The sequence below is a fragment of the Entelurus aequoreus genome, linkage group LG06 (assembly GCF_033978785.1).
Source record: "Entelurus aequoreus isolate RoL-2023_Sb linkage group LG06, RoL_Eaeq_v1.1, whole genome shotgun sequence".
In the NCBI taxonomy this organism is placed as follows: domain Eukaryota; kingdom Metazoa; phylum Chordata; class Actinopteri; order Syngnathiformes; family Syngnathidae; genus Entelurus; species Entelurus aequoreus.
The window spans coordinates 1,667,525-1,688,330 of NC_084736.1; the positions used below are offsets into that span (position 1 = coordinate 1,667,525).

Below are 20,806 nucleotides of genomic sequence, written 5' to 3' on the forward strand. Positions count from 1 at the left end.
ACCACAGGGCAGGTGTGTCTGACTTACCAGTGTCCAGGAGCAGTTTGACCACAGGGCAGGTGTGTCTGACTTACCAGTGTCCAGGAGCAGTTTGACCACAGGGCAGGTGTGTCTGACTTACCAGTGTCCAGGAGCAGTTTGACCACAGGGCAGGTGTGTCTGACTTACCAGTGTCCAGGAGCAGTTTGACCACAGGGCAGGTGTGTCTGACTTACCAGTGTCCAGGAGCAGTTTGACCACAGGGCAGGTGTGTCTGACTTACCGGTGTCCAGGAGCAGTTTGACCACAGGGCAGGTGTGTCTGACTTACCAGTGTCCAGGAGCAGTTTGACCACAGGGCAGGTGTGTCTGACTTACCAGTGTCCAGGAGCAGTTTGACCACAGGGCAGGTGTGTCTGACTTACCAGTGTCCAGGAGCAGTTTGACCACAGGGCAGGTGTGTGTGACTTACCAGTGTCCAGGAGCAGTTTGACCACAGGGCAGGTGTGTCTGACTTACCAGTGTCCAGGAGCAGTTTGACCACAGGGCAGGTGTGTCTGACTTACCAGTGTCCAGGAGCAGTTTGACCACAGGGAAGTTGGAGTGTGAGACGGTGTAGTGCAGCGCCGTGTTCCCGTTGCCGTCCGCCATGTTGATGACAAAGTGCAGCAGCTGAGGGGAGACGGCGGCGAAGGCGTCCATGTAGGCTCTGACTGCCGCCACGTCCGCCGCTTTGTGGCAGGAAACACGAAGCCACTCCTGCAGCACGCTGGTGTACGCCAGCCTCTGAGCGGGGACACACCCAAGGACATTTGAGGACATGATGATGATGATGATGATGATGATGATTAGACGTACGGCGCCTGGCTGGCTGAAGGCATTGTGGTCTCCCAGGGCTTCCTGGAGGTGGTGCAGCGCCGACATCAGACTGTCGCTGACTTCCAGCCTGGAATGAAGACAAAACCATGACTTCAGAGTCCATGTTTGGTCCGTCCACACCCGAGTACTCACCTGACTTGTTCTGTGGGGACGCTTTCACACGCTGACTCTGATTGGCTGCTGGTGTCTGTCACCTGCTGCCCAGCAACCTCTGGACTCAACTTGGACTCCATGCTGGCACTCTCCTGGCAGGGAGGACCCTCGGGGGCAAGGCTGGCACCGGGCGTGGAAGTCTGGGAGGCACTTGCTGCAGCCTCCGTCGCCAGGGAAAGTGGAGCTTGCTCCATTGTTGACGGCTGGGAGGCGTAATGCACGGATGCTGCTCTGCTGGTGCTGCCCTCTAGAGGCGGGGAGGACCCTGTTCTGCAGGTGCTGCCCTCTAGAGGCGGGAAGGATCCTGTTCTGCAGGTGCTGCCCTCTAGAGGCGGGAAGGATCCTGTTCTGCAGGTGCTGCCCTCTAGAGGCAGGGAGGATCCTGTTCTGCAGGTGCTGCCCTCTAGAGGCGGGGAGGATCCTGTTCTGCAGGTGCTGCCCTCTAGAGGCGGGAAGGATCCTGTTCTGCAGGTGCTGCCCTCTAGAGGCGGGGAGGATCCTGTTCTGCAGGTGCTGCCCTCTAGAGGCGGGGATGATCCTGTTCTGCAGGTGCTGCCCTCTAGAGGCGGGGAGGATCCTGTTCTGCAGGTGCTGCCCTCTAGAGGCGGGGAGGATCCTGTTCTGCAGGTGCTGCCCTCTAGAGGCGGGGAGGATGCTGTTCTGCCGGTGCTGCCCTCTAGAGGCGGGGAGGATGCTGTTCTGCAGGTGCTGCCCTCTAGAGGCAGGGAGGATCCTGTTCTGCTGGTGCTGCCCTCTAGAGGCGGGGAGGATCCTGTTCTGCTGGTGCTGCCCTCTAGAGGCGGGGAGGATCCTGGGGCTGCGGACTCCGGTAGTTTTTCCCGCGCTTCATGATACTCGCTGGAGTCGCTTTCTTCGTCCGAGCTGTCGCTGCTGCTCTCTTCTGACGATGTGGACTCGTAGCTGTGACAAAACATGTTCAACTTCCTCAAATACTTTATACTGAACTCCTGCAGAATTGCTGTACTAAAGACATAATGATGAGTAAAGAAGGTCATGAGCCATCTGCTATATGGGTGTTGTTTTTGTTGTATTATTTATCTATACATTTCTATCATTTTATTACTCATTTGTAGTTTGACTTTTGTTCCTGGATGTACAAATCTGCACTGCAACTACCATATTTTGCAGACTATAAGGAACACTTCAAATCCTTTCATTTTCTCAAAACTCGACAGTGCGCCTTACAATTGCTTATAATAATTTATATGCGCTTGTTGGAGCCAAAATTCCTTATTTGTTTATATTGTTTTTATTTTTATTTTCTCTAATTGATTGTTGGGTTCAGCATGTTTAATTTCCTTTTCGGCAGAGTGCTCCGCCCACTTCCTGTTAGGAACCAGGAAGGGTTGACAGGGAGGTGACTGTTGCTATGGTGCGGTTACTATGGTAGCCTCTTTAAATTGGGTTCAGGTGTGAGCATGGGAGGGCGATTGGAGGACAAACAGTTTTCGACCGTGGTCGTGGTCGTGTTCGTGGTCGTGGTCGTGGTCGTGGTCGTGTTCGTGGTCGTGTTCGTGGTCGTGTTCGTGTTCGTGGTCGTGGTCGTGGTCGTGTTCGTGGTCGTGGTCGTGGTCGTGTTCGTGGTCGTGGTCGTGGTCGTGTTCGTGGTCGTGGTCGTGTTCGTGGTCGTGGTCGTGTTCGTGGTCGTGGTCGTGTTCGTGGTCGTGGTCGTGGTCGTGGTCGTGGTCGTGGTCGTGGTCGTGTTCGTGGTCGTGGTCGTGGTCGTGTTCGTGGTCGTGGTCGTGGTCGTGTTCGTGGTCGTGTTCGTGGTCGTGGTCGTGGTCGTGGTCGTGGTCGTGGTCGTGTTCGTGGTCGTGTTCGTGTTCGTGGTCGTGGTCGTGTTCGTGGTCGTGGTCGTGGTCGTGTTCGTGATCGTGGTCGTGGTCGTGTTCGTGTTCGTGTTCGTGGTCGTGGTCGTGTTCGTGGTCGTGGTCGTGGTCGTGTTCGTGTTCGTGGTCGTGGTCGTGTTCGTGGTCGTGGTCGTGTTCGTGGTCGTGGTCGTGGTCGTGGTCGTGTTCGTGGTCGTGGTCGTGGTCGTGTTCGTGGTCGTGTTTGTGACGTGACGTGTCGTGTCTTGCCGTGACAATGCTGTGACAATGTGCCATTCAAGGTTAGCATACTTTATGTTATATAACTTACATTTGATTTAATTTAGATAGCTGGAATAAACGGATTGTCATATCCAAACACAGTTCTACAGTACTGGACATTCTATCATTCACACGCGTCAAACTGGTCAACACAGTCGCCCTCGGTAACAGCCCAAAGGTAAGGGCTGTACAGCGCTTATAAATGCTTACCGAACTCGAAGCTATTTTATTTGGTACATGGTGTAATGATAAGTGTGACAAGTAGATGGCAGTCACACATAAGGGATATGTGTGGACTGCAATATGACTCAAGTAAACACCAACATTTGATATGTTCCATTGAAAATATAGACAACTACACACAGGGCTCAAAGATCTATCAAAATGTTTTAGTAAGACTTTGGTAAGCTATGAAGCCACACCGCTTGATGGATTGTACTGTGCTTCAACATAGGAGTATTATTATGCTGTGTGTATAAGGTAACACATTATCTGGCCTTTTGTTTCACAATATTATGCAAAAACAACTTTTCTTACCTTCTGGTACCTACTGATCTGTATTTGGGATCTGCATAAGTCTTGAAAATTTGTGTGAGTTCGCCTTTGTAGTCCATGTAGTGGATAATCTTCTTTTTCTCTATCTTCTTGTTATGAGACATTCATCCTCCGCTCTTGCCATTTTTAATTTCTAATATAAAGTAGTGTAAAGTTCAGTAGACTAGCGCTAAAAACTGTAGTGAGTTGACATTATTCACCCAAGGAACTTTACTTTAATAAGTATAGTTCCTTTCGGGCGTTGTTGTTGCACTAGTGAGCCACGGATGAGGAGATGCTGCTCCGTTATTGATTGAAGTAAAGTCTGAATGTCATTAAAACAGTTAGCGCCATCTGTTATTATTTTGGTTTAGGAACACTCACCTCAGAACTGCAACTGCATGCTCACGGACATCATTGGTAGCAAAGATGGCCTCTCCTTTAGTCCTTCTACACCACTCAACATGTCTTCAAATCTTATCTATTGATTCAATTGCAGGTTGGATCATTTTTGTTCACCGTTTGTCTATTTATATTCATTTGTGCTTGGGTTTTGATATTGTCAATCAGTTTATTATGCTTGGATTTGGACTGTTTTATCTTAAATGTCTTTTGATTTGGGTCGAAAAAAATATATTTAAAAAATAACAGAAATGGTTTGTAGAATCTTGTCTTACATTGACTTATACAAGGACAGGCTTGAATGTCTGTGAGTCATGTATGATGAGATGTCCATATGCTGGAGGCTCTACCTAATGTTGGACCACACATACCCTCCGTTTACTCCAATGAACTGAAGGTTCTTCTTGGTGGATGGCGAGCCAGGTTCCCCCTCGGCTTTACGCTTCATGATGGACCTCAGAGACGATTGGGGAGACGAGGCTGGACAAAAGTCAAAAGTCAGTTCATTGGAACCTAAGGTGAAGAATTGTACCTTAACAATAGCAACATTACCTGTGGTGTGGCCATCTTGCCACTGAAGAGTCGCCGCACTCGTGTCAAGGTGCGTGGCCTCCTCTTTGAAATACACCACAGCAGGTGTGTGATTGGCAGCTGTGCCAGCAGTCATGGCGGGGTTGGATATGAGCACCGAGGTGGACAACTCGCTCTTCAGGACGTCACGGACCTGCTTGGAGCTGACGGCAACTGGCAAGCCCACCCCAGCTTCTGGAGGAGGACATCATGTATTGTTTACACACCTGCACAAGTACAGGGACTAATGTATTGTTTACACACCTGCACAAGTACAGGGACTAATGTATTGTTTACACACCTGCACAAGTACAGGGACTAATGTATTGTTTACACACCTGCACAAGTACAGGGACTAATGTATTGTTTACACACCTGCACAAGTACAGGGACTAATGTATTGTTTACACACCTGCACAATTACAGGGACTAATGTATTGTTTACACACCTGCACAAGTACAGGGACTAATGTATTGTTTACACACCTGCACAAGTACAGGGACTAATGTATTGTTTACACACCTGCAGAAGTACAGGGACTAATGTATTGTTTACACACCTGCACAAGTATAGGGACTAATGTATTGTTTACACACCTGCACAAGTACAGGGACTAATGTATTGTTTACACACCTGCACAATTATAGGGACTAATGTATTGTTTACACACCTGCACAAGTACAGGGACTAATGTAATGTTTACACACCTGCACAAGTACAGGGACTAATGTATTGTTTACACACCTGCACAAGTACAGGGACTAATGTATTGTTTACACACCTGCACAAGTACAGGGACTAATGTATTGTTTACACACCTGCACAAGTACAGGGACTAATGTATTGTTTACACACCTGCACAAGTACAGGGACTAATGTATTGTTTACACACCTGCACAATTATAGGGACTAATGTAATGTTTACACACCTGCACAAGTACAGGGACTAATGTATTGTTTACACACCTGCACAAGTACAGGGACTAATGTATTGTTTACACACCTGCACAAGTACAGGGACTAATGTATTGTTTACACACCTGCACAATTATAGGGACTAATGTATTGTTTACACACCTGCACAAGTACAGGGACTAATGTATTGTTTACACACCTGCACAAGTACAGGGACTAATGTATTGTTTACACACCTGCACAAGTATAGGGACTAATGTATTGTTTACACACCTGCACAAGTACAGGGACTAATGTATTGTTTACACACCTGCACAATTATAGGGACTAATGTATTGTTTACACACCTGCACAAGTACAGGGACTAATGTATTGTTTACACACCTGCACAAGTACAGGGACTAATGTAATGTTTACACACCTGCACAAGTACAGGGACTAATGTATTGTTTACACACCTGCACAAGTACAGGGACTAATGTATTGTTTACACACCTGCACAAGTACAGGGACTAATGTAATGTTTACACACCTGCACAAGTACAGGGACTAATGTATTGTTTACACACCTGCACAAGTACAGGGACTAATGTATTGTTTACACACCTGCACAATTATAGGGACTAATGTATTGTTTACACACCTGCACAAGTACAGGGACTAATGTATTGTTTACACACCTGCACAATTATAGGGACTAATGTATTGTTTACACACCTGCACAACTATAGGGACTAATGTATTGTTTACACACCTGCACAATTACAGGGACTAATGTATTGTTACATTAGTCAATTTAGATAGCCCTATACTTTGTGTACAAACAAGCCCCAATTTGGACAGCCCTAGTCTTCATACTTTGTGTACAAATAAGCCCCAATTTAGACAGCCCTAGTCTTCATACTTTGTGTACAAACAAGACCCAATTTAGACAGCCCTAGTCTTCATACTTTGTGTACAAACAAGACCCAATTTAGACAGCCCTGGTCTTCATACTTTGTGTAGGAACAAGACCCAATTTAGACAGCCCTGGTCTTCATACTTTGTGTAGGAACAAGACCCAATTTGGACAGCCCTGGTCTTCATACTTTGTGTAGGAACAAGACCCAATTTAGACAGCCCTGGTCTTCATACTTTGTGTAGGAACAAGACTCACTTTAGACAGCCCTGGTCTTCATACTTTGTGTAGGAACAAGACCCAATTTAGACAGCCCTGGTCTTCATACTTTGTGTAGGAACAAGACCCACTTTAGACAGCCCTGGTCTTCATACTTTGTGTACAAACAAGACCCACTTTAGACAGCCCTGGTCTTCATACTTTGTGTAGGAACAAGACCCAATTTAGACAGCCCTGGTCTTCATACTTTGTGTAGGAACAAGACCCACTTTAGACAGCCCTAGTCTTCATACTTTGTGTACAAACAAGACCCAATTTAGACAGCCCTAGTCTTCATACTTTGTGTAGGAACAAGACCCAATTTAGACAGCCCTAGTCTTCATACTTTGTGTAGGAACACGAGTACCTGTGGAGCCTTCAGCTGCTCCTCCATGGTGACCCTCCATGGCGGCAGAAGGAGGGCTGCAGCTCAGCGCTGGCCTCCGAGAGCCCACCTCCAGCACGGTGGGCTGCTCCAGCGTGTAGACCTGGACCCCCACAGTCCTCTGCTGCCTGTGCTGGGTGAAGCTGACCACGGTCTGCAGGTTGCCGTCCTGCAGCTCCCGCCAGCCCGAGCTGGTGGCCATCACCGCCTTCTCCGCCCGTGGGCCCGTCTCCTTCTGGGCGGAGGTGGCTTGTATCTGCTCCATCATACTTCTCAGCTGACCCTCCAGGTGGACCACTTGGTTCTTAAGAGCCTCGGCCTCCGGCAGAAGACCCAGGTCCTCCTCCCGGACTCCGACCCCCACCTGGCGGCTGCCCTTCCCTCCCTCCGGTCCCACCCCGATCGTGCGCACCTCTCGCTTGGCGTCCGGTCTGGCTCCGGCCACGATGACCGTGTCCTCAATCTCACAGCCAGAGTCTTGTTTGGAGCCCTCAGGTGTGGTGGGAGACATCAACCCCGACGCTTTGTCTCCGCCCTTGGCTCCGCCGCCCACCTCTTCTTCCGGGATATCGATGTAAAGCTCCCCTCTGCTCCGACCTCTATTAAAACTCATGGTGTGGCCCAGAAACTTCTGACTCTTCAGTTGGACGCTGAGCTGCCGCTTCTCTTCCTGGAGCACAGAGATCTTCACCTGGAGGACAGGTATGGTCTTCACCTGCTCCTCCAGGTCTCGGATCTTCCTGAGGGCGGCGGCCATCTGCTCCCTGACGTGCTGCAGGTGGGCCGGGGTGGGCGTGACCGGGGTGGAGAGGCCAGAGCTCAGGGGAGTGAAGGTTCCTCCCCCACCCTGGGCTCGGTTGAAGCTGTGCGCACTACTGATGGAGGTGTTGGAGCCCGCCATGCTGCTGTGCATGCTGCCCAGGTTGGAGAATCTCCTCCCTTCCTTCTCCTCCTCCAGCTTCCTGCGTGCGTCCAGCAGGGTCTTCTCCACCCGGGCGCTGCTGAAGCCGGGCCTCTGTGTGCTGTGGTAGCCTGGGGCGCAGTAGGAGTAGGAGGAGTGGCGACTGTCCATGCTGGCATTGGAGCACAGAGACTCCGTGGAGGTCCACCAGGAGCCCGTGTAGCCATAGCTGCCGCGGGGCAGCGAGCCGTAGCGCGGACGCCGTTGGATCGGCACCTTCTTGATGGTGTTGCCCTTCTCTATGTCGTTGACATACTTGAGGAAGTCCAGGTCCAGACGGTAGCCGTAGGGGGTCTCCACGGAGTAGGGCGCCTCCTGCTCCTTGCCGTGCAAAGACGAGGGAGCCGGCGAGCTGAGTTTCCCTGCAGGGGAAGGAAACCACTTGAAACAAACGGAAAGCTGCGTCTAATCTCGGGCTCAGACTCCAGAAAGCGGGCTGGACTTTGGGCAGCTGTGGTTTGTGTAGCAGGCAAGAGGATTAAAGCTGTGACATCGCTGACATCACAAAGGCAACACCTGTTAGTCACATGACATCAAAGCCTACCTGGGAAGCCAGGGTCCATGTGCAGCACTTGGGCCATTTCAGGTCACCTGCTGACTCTCACCTGCAGCACGCAAACACACACACACACACACACACACACACACACACACACACACACAAACACAAACACACACACACACACAATTCAAACACCTCCGAGATCATATAAACATCTACGGTTCATCTATGCAGTCTAAATTACTTTGTGTGTGTGTGTGTGTGTGTGTGTGTGTGTGTGTGTGTGTGTACATGACAATGCCATTAATAACATAACTTGTTACTATAAATACATTGTTGTTGTTGCTATGGAGACCTTGGATAATCTTACTTTTAGCAACTCTCTTGCACGGGCGCTAAGCTAACCTGCCTATTTACTTTCCTGCATACTACCACTAAAATATGATTGCTGTGCAGTTAAAAGCTGTTTTTAAAAAAGTAAGACATACTTGCAAAGTTCTGCGATGTCTTCTTGAAAGTAAAACTGCACTTTTTTTGGGGGGGGGGGGGAATTTTGCCAATCATTCACAATCCCTGTGCAACACACATATGTTTTTCTTTGTTTAATGCATTCTAAGTCGTAAAATAAGGCTAGTACAAGGTGGCTAACAATGCACTATTTCGCCCATAATGCCCTCTAATAAAACAGCCAACAATACTCCTGAATATTAATATTGTTATTATTCATCTGTAAGGGAAGATATGAATATCACATCAGTCAGCGTCCTAGTGAGAGCAGACATTGTACAGTAAGTGATTATGTTATTAGTTTGTATATCTTGTTCAGCACTTAGCAATACATGATCCTTACTCTTTGTTGTTGAAGGTCAAAGCCAATGTTGTGATGCTTCTGTGAAATTAACACACCAATCACTGTATGCTAAACATGAGCAGAATATGTAAATATGGATGCCTGTTACTACATGACATATATACTTACTTCATGTATATATTACATGTTATTATGAATGTTACTAGATACTACATATATACTTACATCATGTATATATACTACATGTTATTATGAATGTTACTACTTACATATATACTTACATCATGTATATATTACATGTTATTATGAATGTTACTACATGACATATATACTTACATCATGTATATATGACATGTTATTATGAATGTTACTACATGACATATATACTTACATCATGTATATATTACATGTTATTATGAATGTTACTACATGACATATATACTTACAGCTTGTATATAAAAGAATAATGGAGGCTTTTGGATGGTTTTAGAGCTCTTTACAGGTGAAATAGAGCTTAGGTGACTAATGCTGGCGTTCATTTGAGAGTTGGAATGTATAAAAAAAGGAAAACTTGAGTTCTTGTCCTACGTAAGGATTGTGAATGATTAAAAAAAAGTGCAGTTCCCCTCTAAGTTGATGATGATTGACAGGTGGGCGTTTCCTTCTGTCAAGGTGCTCTCCCCACAGTTGGTGTAAAATACAATTACACCACACAGCTCAAGGGGGAGCCGTAGAGCAATAAATAGGCCATCTCAATCAAATATTGAAGAATAAAAGCCTGCTGGGAGATGTGAAGATACACTATGCACGCACACAACTTTCTTTTTATCACACCATTGTTTTTGTGCCTCTTCCAGTCTTCTTTACTGCCTCCTCTAATTTCATCCCTTCTTTTTTCTCAGCACCGCGCCTGTTTGTTTCTCTTTTAGCCTGCAGAGAAGAGGACTTACAGGGGGAAAGTTTCCTGGCAGACAATTCCAGCACAGTTTTCAGACTGCAGCCTTATTAGGGAATCATTTCATACTAGGGCTTGCACACACACACACACACACACACACACACACACACACACACACACACACACACACACACACACACACACACACACACACACACACACACACACACACACACACACACACACACACACACACACACACACACACACACACACACACACACACACACACACACACACACACACACACACACACACACACACATGTTATGGTTTGTTATATTCCTACTTTTGGCCCAATGTCAGCTGCTGATCAGGAGTTGTCAGCTGCTAATTTCAGAGTAAACATTTGGTTGACTGCAAAGACAAAACTCTGCTTGTTCCTGCTGGAAATCCCAGCCTCCACCTCATGGAGTTTGTGTGCTTGGAAAAGATTAACTTCCGAGGTCATCAGTAGTTTGTGGGAAATGTAACATCTTCACAATTCACTTCTGTACTTGCACAGCAGAAGTTCCCATCCAAAGATTTAGTAGGATTGCTTCCAAGCTGCCAGCAGGTATACGAGGCTGAATTACACAATGTTTAGTGTCAAAGCATGTGGGCGGAGCCTCTGATGACTTGCCTTTTTACTTGAAGCCTTAGAGAAATACACACTACTGTATTTTCCTGAGAAAATGTCTTTTGGCTACATTTATTTTATCACAGGTAGGAAAAAATGTGCCCTGCTATGCAAAACACAACTGCACAGTTCCTGTCTTCACAATAAAAGCCCTGCTCCTTCCTGCCTGCGCTAACAAAATAAGAGTCTCAGAAAGCTAGTAAGCTAGGGAGTTTGTATTTCTTGTAAAGTCTATAAAAAGGAGTATGGAAGCTGGACACTTTCATGCGGTATTGGACAGAAAGGAGGACCTTTGTTCTCCTCCATTTGAAAATGTGGAGGTTAGAGAAAGTGTGAGCTCCCCTGCTCTAAAGCAACTAGTCATCCTGTGGTGTTATTAAAAAGTAGCTGGCCTGCAGAGTAAGTGTGAGCTCCCCTGCTCTAAAGCAACTAGTCATCCTGTGGTGTTATTAAAAAGTAGCTGGCCTGCAGAGTAAGTGTGAGCTCCCCTGCTGTAAAGCAACTAGTCATCCTGTGGTGTTATTAAAAAGTAGCTGGCCTGCAGAGAAAGTGTGAGCTCCCCTGCTCTAAAGCAACTAGTCATCCTGTGGTGTTATTAAAAAGTAGCTGGCTGCAGAGTAAGTGTGAGCTCCCCTGCTCTAAAGCAACTAGTCATCCTGTGGTGTTATTAAAAAGTAGCTGGCCTGCAGAGTAAGTGTGAGCTCCCCTGCTCTAAAGCAACTAGTCATCCTGTGGTGTTATTAAAAAGTAGCTGGCCTGCAGAGTAAGTGTGAGCTCCCCTGCTCTAAAGCAACTAGTCATCCTGTGGTGTTATTAAAAAGTAGCTGGCCTGCAGAGAAAGTGTGAGCTCCCCTGCTCTAAAGCAACTAGTCATCCTGTGGTGTTATTAAAAAGTAGCTGGCCTGCAGAGTAAGTGTGAGCTCCCCTGCTCTAAAGCAACTAGTCATCCTGTGGTGTTATTAAAAAGTAGCTGGCCTGCAGAGTAAGTGTGAGCTCCCCTGCTGTAAAGCAACTAGTCATCCTGTGGTGTTATTAAAAAGTAGCTGGCTGCAGAGTAAGTGTGAGCTCCCCTGCTCTAAAGCAACTAGTCATCCTGTGGTGTTATTAAAAAGTAGCTGGCCTGCAGAGTAAGTGTGAGCTCCCCTGCTCTAAAGCAACTAGTCATCCTGTGGTGTTATTAAAAAGTAGCTGGCCTGCAGAGAAAGTGTGAGCTCCCCTGCTCTAAAGCAACTAGTCACCCTGTGGTGTTATTAAAAAGTAGCTGGCCTGCAGAGTAAGTGTGAGCTCCCCTGCTCTAAAACAACTAGTCATCCTGTGGTGTTATTAAAAAGGTGTATGTTGAGGTTACCCACACAGTCATTTCCTCCCCAACTGAAGGTGAACTGCTTTTGTGGACTATACAGTAAATTGGAGCGTTGGATTCAGACTTTGATGCGTTGAAAGCTGCTCACTTGTGAGCGTGCACACAATGTCTGCTCACTTGTGAGCGTGCACACAATGTCTGCTCACTTGTGGAAAGTAAGATGCTGGGAAGGCGCTGACTAAATGGACTTGGTATGCTTCAGTCCTGCAGTCACTTTAATGTCTTGCTTATCTGTGCCCTTCATCACCCGCTCATACCAGCACTGACACTCTCACACACACACACACACACACACACTCTCACGCAAACACACACACACACACACACACACACACACTCTCACACACACACACACACACACACACTCTCACGCACACACACACACACAAGGCCATTATGACATTGACGCAACTTAACGCTTGCCACATTTAAAGCTGTGAAATGTTCCGACTCAACTTGATGGGTTTGATAAGTCAGCCAAAGATATTTGAGATGCTTTTGGGGTGAATTTGTCATCCAGACGGGATTCAGGCACATCACAAAAGAGATTTATGGAGTAAAAAACAAACAAATAAAGTCCTGGGATATACAGTACAGGCCAAAAGTTACAATACACACCTTCTCTTTATGTTCAGGACTATTTACATTGTAGATTGTCACATCTAAACTAGGAATGAACACATGTGGAGTTATGTACTTAGCAAACAAAATACCTGAAAACATGTTTTATATTCTACTTTCTTCAAAATAGCCACCCTTTGCTCTGATTACTGCTTTGCACACTCTTGGCATTCTCTCCATGAGCTTCAAGGGGTAGTCACCTGAAATGCTTTTCACTTCACAGGTGTGCTTGAAGCTCATGCAGAGAATGCCAAGAGTGTGCAAAGCAGTAATCAGAGCAAAGGGTGGCTATTTTGAAGAAACTGGAATATAAAAGATGTTTTCAGTTATTTTGTTTGTTAAGTACATAACTCCACATGTGTTCATTCATAGTTTGGATGTGACAATCTACAATGTAAATCACAGGTGACAAACTCAAGGCCCGGGGGCCACTTCATTTCATTTGGCCCTTGAAAGCCTGGAAATAATATGTATCAATAAAGTACTGTAACTTTTCTTACTAAATGTATTCTTTCTTTCTATTGTGGGAGAAATAAAGATATATGTACTCCATGTAATTGCAAATTAGGTTCACTTGAATATTGTCTAATTATGCAAAAATATATGATCAAACATTCAAACCATTTTTTAAATAGAAATAAATACTAATAATAATGATTTCAAAGAAGTTATCCATCAAATTGTGCAATGTAAAAGTAGCAATAGATTTCATGGTCAAATTGTGACATTTACTGTGCTTTTTACAGCATTTTTCTCTAAATGAAAACAACAGTACTTTTTTTACTGTAATAAACTGTGGTGCCGTTTTGGTATTTACAGTAATACACCCAAAAATATACACTTGTTGATTTGCAGTAAAAAATTTAAAAAAAATAGCCGCTCAGGTGCCAACATTTTACTGTAAAATTGCAGGTTTTTTTTTACTTACAGTAAAAAAACAAATGTACATTTTACAGTAAAATTCTGGCAACTGAGCTGCCTTTTTTTTTTTTTAACCATAAAAATATTAGTACTGTTTTTCCATTTACAGTAATATACACTACATTTTGAGGTGAAATTATTGTAACTTACCATATTTTTTTTTACATTTTAGTTTTAAAAAATGAAAAACTACTATTAAAATGTGTAATAAAATTATTCACTGTTATAAGCGGCCCTTGGGGGCCACACATAACTGCCTCATAGTCATGCAAATAAAGAAAAGGCATTGAATGAGGCGAAGGTGGAATACAAGGCTTGAGTGATGTGGAATAGTCAGAATGCTGAGAGGCTGTTTAGGCCAGTGACAGCGTGTGTTTATTTGCAGTGTGGAATTCAAGTGTCAGGCTGATGTTCCAGCAGGAGTGTGAGCGTGTACACTTCATGACATATCATTACAGTCTGAAGCTACGCCACCACACATCCCCAACAGGCGGAGGCTGTTTTTCATCTCTTTTTTCCCACATCAGCCCCTAAAAAAAGAGAGGGAGAGAAGCCTCCCTGTGCATGCTCTGCACTGACACTTCCATGGACATGACATCAATCTAGTAGGCAACACTTTTAGCAGGCTAAATAAAAACCTTCCACTGGTCCCAGGCAACAAGGCCTCCAATGACTCAAGCAGGACAAGAGCGTTGCCTCCCCTCCACTCTCCCTTCCAGTACATCTGCCTCCCCTCCACTCTCCCTTCCAGTACATCTGCCTCCCCTCCACTCTCCCTTCCAGTACATCTGCTAATGGAGCTTAACTCCTCCATTGCCTGACTTTGCAAGAGGAAAAGGCCTCCGCAGGGTAAAGACGCAGGTCAGCCGACGCTAAATGTCCTGCAACATTTCACCGGCATTATCTGGGGAGTGTCATACAGTATGTAGGAGAAGTGATGTACAGTATGTGTACAGTATGTGAGACCACCCTGAAGAGCTTCAAGTGTTGTTGCCATCACAAAGGATTACAGTACATTGCTACGTCAGGAACACCAGCCTCCCCACCTTTTTTTCCACCGAGTCTCCCAACTCCAAGCAGAGGAATGGTTTGTGAGTTAAGAAGGTTTATTTACCGCTGAATTGTTGTCCACCAAAGGTGAAGAATACTTTGATATGTTGCCAATAGAGCTGGCTACCTTTCACATTTCAATCCATACTGTACCATACTGTACACTGACAATTATTTGCAGTGTAATAGCCAAGACTTAACATTTTATTTATAGAAATGTTCCAATTTTTAGAGCTATTCATGCTAATTTTAATTTTAGCATGAATAATTATATTTTTTCTATTTCAATTTAACAATGTTAAAATTTAAAAAATAACTATTCAAATAAGATAGTTTGTTTGCCCCCCACAGAAAATATTGTTTAGAACAGGGGTGGGCAATTAATTTTTACCGGGGGCCGCATGAGCAACCCGAGCACTGCTGGAGGGCCACATCGACAATATTTCAATTAAATTTTGCTCAATATTATTTTTGATATATACCGTAAGATAAATAATAATAATAATAATTAATAATAATAGTAATACTTCAACATAGTGTAACAGCATTCCATGACTAATATAAATAAATGAACATTAATAATAAATGACAGTAAAATAAGCACACGTATGACTGAGGAGTCATAGTGTAACTTTGTGTGGTGTTTGAGTTGTCCGACTTTTTGTGTGGCCATAAACGCAGCAGTGGTTTAGTGCTATGCGTGTTGGTGACAGATGACAAGTTGCTTTTGGCCTGGTTTGTACGGCAGAAAATGACTAGTTTTTACAGATAGAAGTGTGAAAACTCATGTTTTTGGTGTGGTTATGTCCGAATATAAACAGTTTTGCTCAATAAAGTGATCGATATAATTCCTGTCCTCGAAGCATCTCAATAGACGTTACAATAATTGAACGGTGTTCAATTGAACGGTGTTGACGAACACCGTTAGGGCCGCTTGTTGTCACTGTCACTCAAAGTTGCATTGCAAAATTACATAGAATAAATATGTTTATTTTGTTTAGAATTCAGATGGGATTTGATTTGGTGCGCGGCATATATTTGCTGCGCGCTGAGGACGCTTGAGCAGTGTGCAATTGCGCAGGCACGCACCTTAGAGGGAACGTTGCTTGGCAGTCCATGTCTTGTTGAAAACACGCCATTCGTCATTAACTTTTCTCTTTTTAGCGTCTCGGGTGTAAACCGTGCATAGCTTGTCGCTGCATGTGCACCTTCACTCGCAGGTTACACACGGACACACGCCCATAAATAATACTTTTCAAAATAAAAGCAGCACAGTTGTATTGCGCGCATGACATAGATGTTTTTTCAACTTTATTTTGTAATTTGTGATTGCAGCTGTTCACATTCACTCACAATCATGCACACGCATACGTCCATACGGAATAAATACAAATAACGTTTTTCAAAACAAAAGCAGCACCGTTGTATTGCACACTCGACATAGATACTTTTTAAAATGTATTTTGTAATTTATAATTGGCCTCACTCGGGCCGGACAGGGACGCACAAAGGGCCGCAGAATGCCCAGGTCTGGTTTAGAAAGTCTGCAACATCTCAAGGATTCTTAATTTAAGAATTGCAAGTTGAAAAATGATTTTTTTTTTTAATACAAGAAAATACGTTTTTCTATCTTAAAAGTCCTGCTAATTTCTCTACATACGAATCTTAATTTAGGACAGTGGTGTCAAAGTCAAGGCCCGCGGGTCAGAGAATGAATGATCTACGGTCCCCGGGATGATACAGTATTTGATTAGTATTACAACCTGCTGCACCAATACTCCATCAGTGTTGGCGCTAGGAAGTTTCAAAATGGGATCCCAGGGACCCCATCAAGTCATGAAAATGGGGTCCCACAGTACATTTGTGGAATCCCACTTTTTTGTAAGCGTTTTGGAAACAAATGCTAAATGTATGATTATCCTGTTATATCTCACATTCTATATTGTGTTTTGGAAAAAGGCCGTCATAAACGTTACTTTATTCATTTAAATAATACAAAAGAAAATAAATGTTTATGCATATGTATATGTATTCAGTTATAAACAATCATTCACTTTCTTCTTTCTTTCATGGATTTAAACTTTACCGCTGTGGCTAGTTTTTTCTATGTTTTTATTGTCATATTTTCAGACTGTGTTTGTTCTATTTTTGGCCAAAGTAAGACAAAAAAAAACAATCTGAAGTTGTCTTTATTTTTCAGTTTTAATGCCATGATTTTAATAGTCAGGCACAGACTTTCCTCCCTGAGATCAAATGACTTATCAAGTCAAATGATCTGTCCCTGCAGCTTGTTCATTTTTTACTCTTTTTTCTCAAATATACTCTTTTAATCTTACACGGTATTTTGATAGCTCTTTTTGCAGTGTTGGGGTTGTGTTTCATTCATGTATCATTATCACTGGAGGACAAGGAATAGCTAAACATGCTAGGTTACACATCGTAGGATAGAAAAAGGCATAATTAACCACTAAGCTAAATGGTCTGTATTTATATAGCACTTTACTAAACCTGAGACGATACCCAGAGAACTTTACATTCACACACACATTCACACACACATTCACGCACACATTCACGCACACATTCACGCACACATTCACACACACATTCACACACACATTCACACACACATTCACACACTGATGGTTGCCATGCAAGGTGCTAACAACCTCCCATCAGGAGCAAGGTAAAAGAAGTGTCTTGCCCAAGGACACAACGGCCGTGACTAGGATGGCGACAGCTGGATTCGAACTAGGAATCCTAAAGTTGCTGGCACAGCCGCTCTAACATGCTGCCCAAGCTAGCGCTCTTGAATCAATCCAAGTATCAACAGTAAAAGTAAATGTCTTAGCATTACTGATAACTTATTTGAGTACAAAGTACTTAAGATTGTGCTACAACATGAACTTTTATTGACATCAAGTGATGGAAAGTTGATAGTTCTTGGCAACACAAGTGTAGGTGGCTGCAAGGCGCCCACTAGTGGCGAGTACAGGAAAATGTAAGGTGGAGTTGCAGACAGACAAGTCTTTCACAACTTCAAGTCGCTGCTTGGACAAAACATGTTTACACGGCACAAGTCACATGTGACTAGACAGCCAATCTGTTTACACGGCACAAGTCACATGTGACTAGACAGCCAATCTGTTTACACGGCACAAGTCACATGTGACTAGACAGCCAATCAGGTTGCTGCTTCACACACACTCGTGTGGTCCTCATACCAATCACTTAGTACCACTACCTAAATGTATTTACATACTTTTCTAAATAAAGGGGACCACAAAAAATTGTATTGTTGTCTTTATTGTAACAACAAATGTTAGTGTGCATGAAACATATGTTTATTATTGTCATTTAGTCCTTCAATAAAATGTTGAACATACTAGACAACTTGTCTTTTAGTAGTAAGTAAACAAACAAAGACTCCTAATTAGTTGTATGCAGTAACATATTGTGTCATTTATACACCTATTATTTTGTACACATTATGAGGGACAAACTGTAAAAATGGATTATTAATCTACTTGCTCATTTACTGTTAATATCTGCTTATTTGCTCTTTTAACATGTTCTATCTACACTTCTGTTCAAATGTAATAATCACTTATTCTTCTCTTCTTTCATACTTGACATTAGTTTTGGATGATACCACACATTTAGGTATGGATGTGATACCAAGTAGTTACAGGATCATACATTGGTCATATTCAAAGTCCTCATGTGTCCAGGGACATATTTACTGACTTTATTAACATAATATACATTTAAAAAAACGAAAGAAGATTTTGTGATGCTAAAATGTATCGATGTAATCATAGTAGTATCGACTAGATACGCTCTTGTACTTGGTATCATTACAGTGGATGTCAGGTGTAGATCCACCCATGGCATTTGTTTACATTGTGACGGTGGTGAGCTATTGTATCCTCCTACGCTGTGTAGTGAAGCGTGTTTAGCTATTCCTCGTCCTGCAGTGATAATGATACTTGTAAGAAACTTACTTTATTTGTCACCATGGAGACCAGGATTAGTGATTTAGAAGTAGCTAAAACACTGTGGATGGATGTTAGCTGCATGTGTTAAAGCAGCTCTTCCTGAGGGTGTTTCAGTGTTATAACTTCACCTTTATCTTGACTTTTTACACCAACATTCTCCCTTTTCTGTCTACACACTGTGTCTGCTTGTAAGTACTCTGTGTGTGTGCGCTGCCCAACATGCTCCTCTGCTTTTCTGTCTACACACTGTGTCTGCTTGTAAGTACTCTGTGTGTGTGCGCTGCCCAACATGCTCCTCTGCTTTTCTGTCTACACACTGTGTCTGCTTGTAAGTACTCTGTGTGTGTGCGCTGCCCAACATGCTCCTCTGCTTTTCTGTCTCCACACTGTGTCTGCTTGTAAGTACTCTGTGTGTGTGCGCTGCCCAACATGCTCCTCTGCTTTTCTGTCTCCACACTGTGTCTGCTTGTAAGTACTCTGTGTGTGTGCGCTGCCCAACATGCTCCTCTGCTTTTCTGTCTACACACTGTGTCTGCTTGTAAGTACTCTGTGATTGTTTTTAGTTGTTTATTCTGTAAACCAAAATCATAACTGCTCTCTTCATCTAAGACGTCCAACAAACAAAATAGGTATAACATCCACTGATAAAAATCTATTATTATTAATAAAAATCAACAATAAAATCTAATAAGAGATTAAAAAAAAAAAAAAAACATTTTCACAATTTTTTTTTAGAATATGCTAAAGGCCGCATGGTGGCACAGTGTCTCACATTACGAGGGTCCTGAGTTCAATCCCGGGCTCGGGATCTTTCTATGTGGAGTTTGCATGTTCTCCCCGTGACTGTGTGGGTTCTACTCCGGCTTCCTCCCACCTCCAAAGACATGCACCTGGGGATAGGCCCCGCCCACCTCCAAAGACATGCACCTGGGGATAGGCCCCTCCCACCTCCAAAGACATGCACCTGGGGATAGGCCCCTCCCACCTCCAAAGACATGCACCTGGGGATAGGCCCCTCCCACCTCCAAAGACATGCACCTGGGGATAGGCCCCTCCCACCTCCAAAGACAAACACCTGGGGATAGGCCCCTCCCACCTCCAAAGACATGCACCTGGGGATAGGCCCCTCCCACCTCCAAAGACAAGCACCTGGGGATAGGCCCCTCCCACCTCCAAAGACATGCACCTGGGGATAGGCCCCTCCTACCTCCAAAGACAAGCACCTGGGGATAGGCCCCTCCCACCTCCAAAGACAAGCACCTGGGGATAGGCCCCTCCCACCTCCAAAGACATGCACCTGGGGATAGGCCCCTCCCACCTCCAAAGACAAGCACCTGGGGATAGGCCCCTCCCACCTCCAAAGACATGCACCTGGGGATAGGTTGATTGGCAACACCCTAGTGTGTGAATGTTGTCTATCTGTGTTGGCCCTGTGATGAGGTGGTGACTTGTCCAGGGTGTACCCCGCCTTCCGCCCGAATGCAACTGAGATAGGCTCCAGCACCCCCCGCGACCTCAAAAGGGACAAGCGGTAGAAAATGGATGGATGGATGCTAAAGGCCGTTACTTAAATGAGCTAGACCAGGGGTATGAAACGTACGGCCCAAGGACCAGACCAGGCCTGCAAACAGGTTTTATCCGGCCCGCGGGATGAGTTTGCTAAGTATAAAAATCAGCCTGAAATGTTTGAATGAGATAAACTGCTGTTCTAAATGTGTCCACTAGATGTCGCAATAGCAATTCTTTGTATCTTTATAGATGATGCTATACAGTATGTAGAAAATAAAGCACATGATGTTAGTACATCAGTGGAGGAAAATGATCAAACTACATAAATAACTTCCTGTAACTTGATTTTGATATTTTTATCTTGTTAGACTGAAAATGAACACCAATGAGTTGACTGGTGAACATTATC

At 44.4% G+C, this 20,806-nt stretch overlaps 1 protein-coding gene across 6 annotated transcripts in view; it reads right to left on the reverse strand.

The window, feature by feature from the left end:
- The window catches only part of LOC133651718 (KN motif and ankyrin repeat domain-containing protein 2-like), a 58,838-nt gene that overhangs the window by 7,012 nt on the left and 31,020 nt on the right, over positions 1-20,806 (reverse strand). For 5 of the 6 annotated variants that reach the window (XR_009826483.1, XM_062049779.1, XM_062049782.1 and 2 more), the window contains 7 exons: positions 8,590-8,650; positions 7,067-8,407; positions 4,610-4,822; positions 4,429-4,537; positions 990-1,931; positions 837-924; positions 545-764 (listed from right to left, as the gene is read on the reverse strand). Coding sequence is in view for 5 of the 6 variants with exons in the window: in XM_062049779.1 (XP_061905763.1) it covers positions 545-764; positions 837-924; positions 990-1,931; positions 4,429-4,537; positions 4,610-4,822; positions 7,067-8,407; positions 8,590-8,626 (2,950 nt within the window). In the remaining variant the exon portion in view is untranslated. The remainder of the gene's footprint in view (positions 1-544; positions 765-836; positions 925-989; positions 1,932-4,428; positions 4,538-4,609; positions 4,823-7,066; positions 8,408-8,589; positions 8,651-20,806) is intronic. The other variant, XM_062049781.1, reaches the window with a different exon arrangement.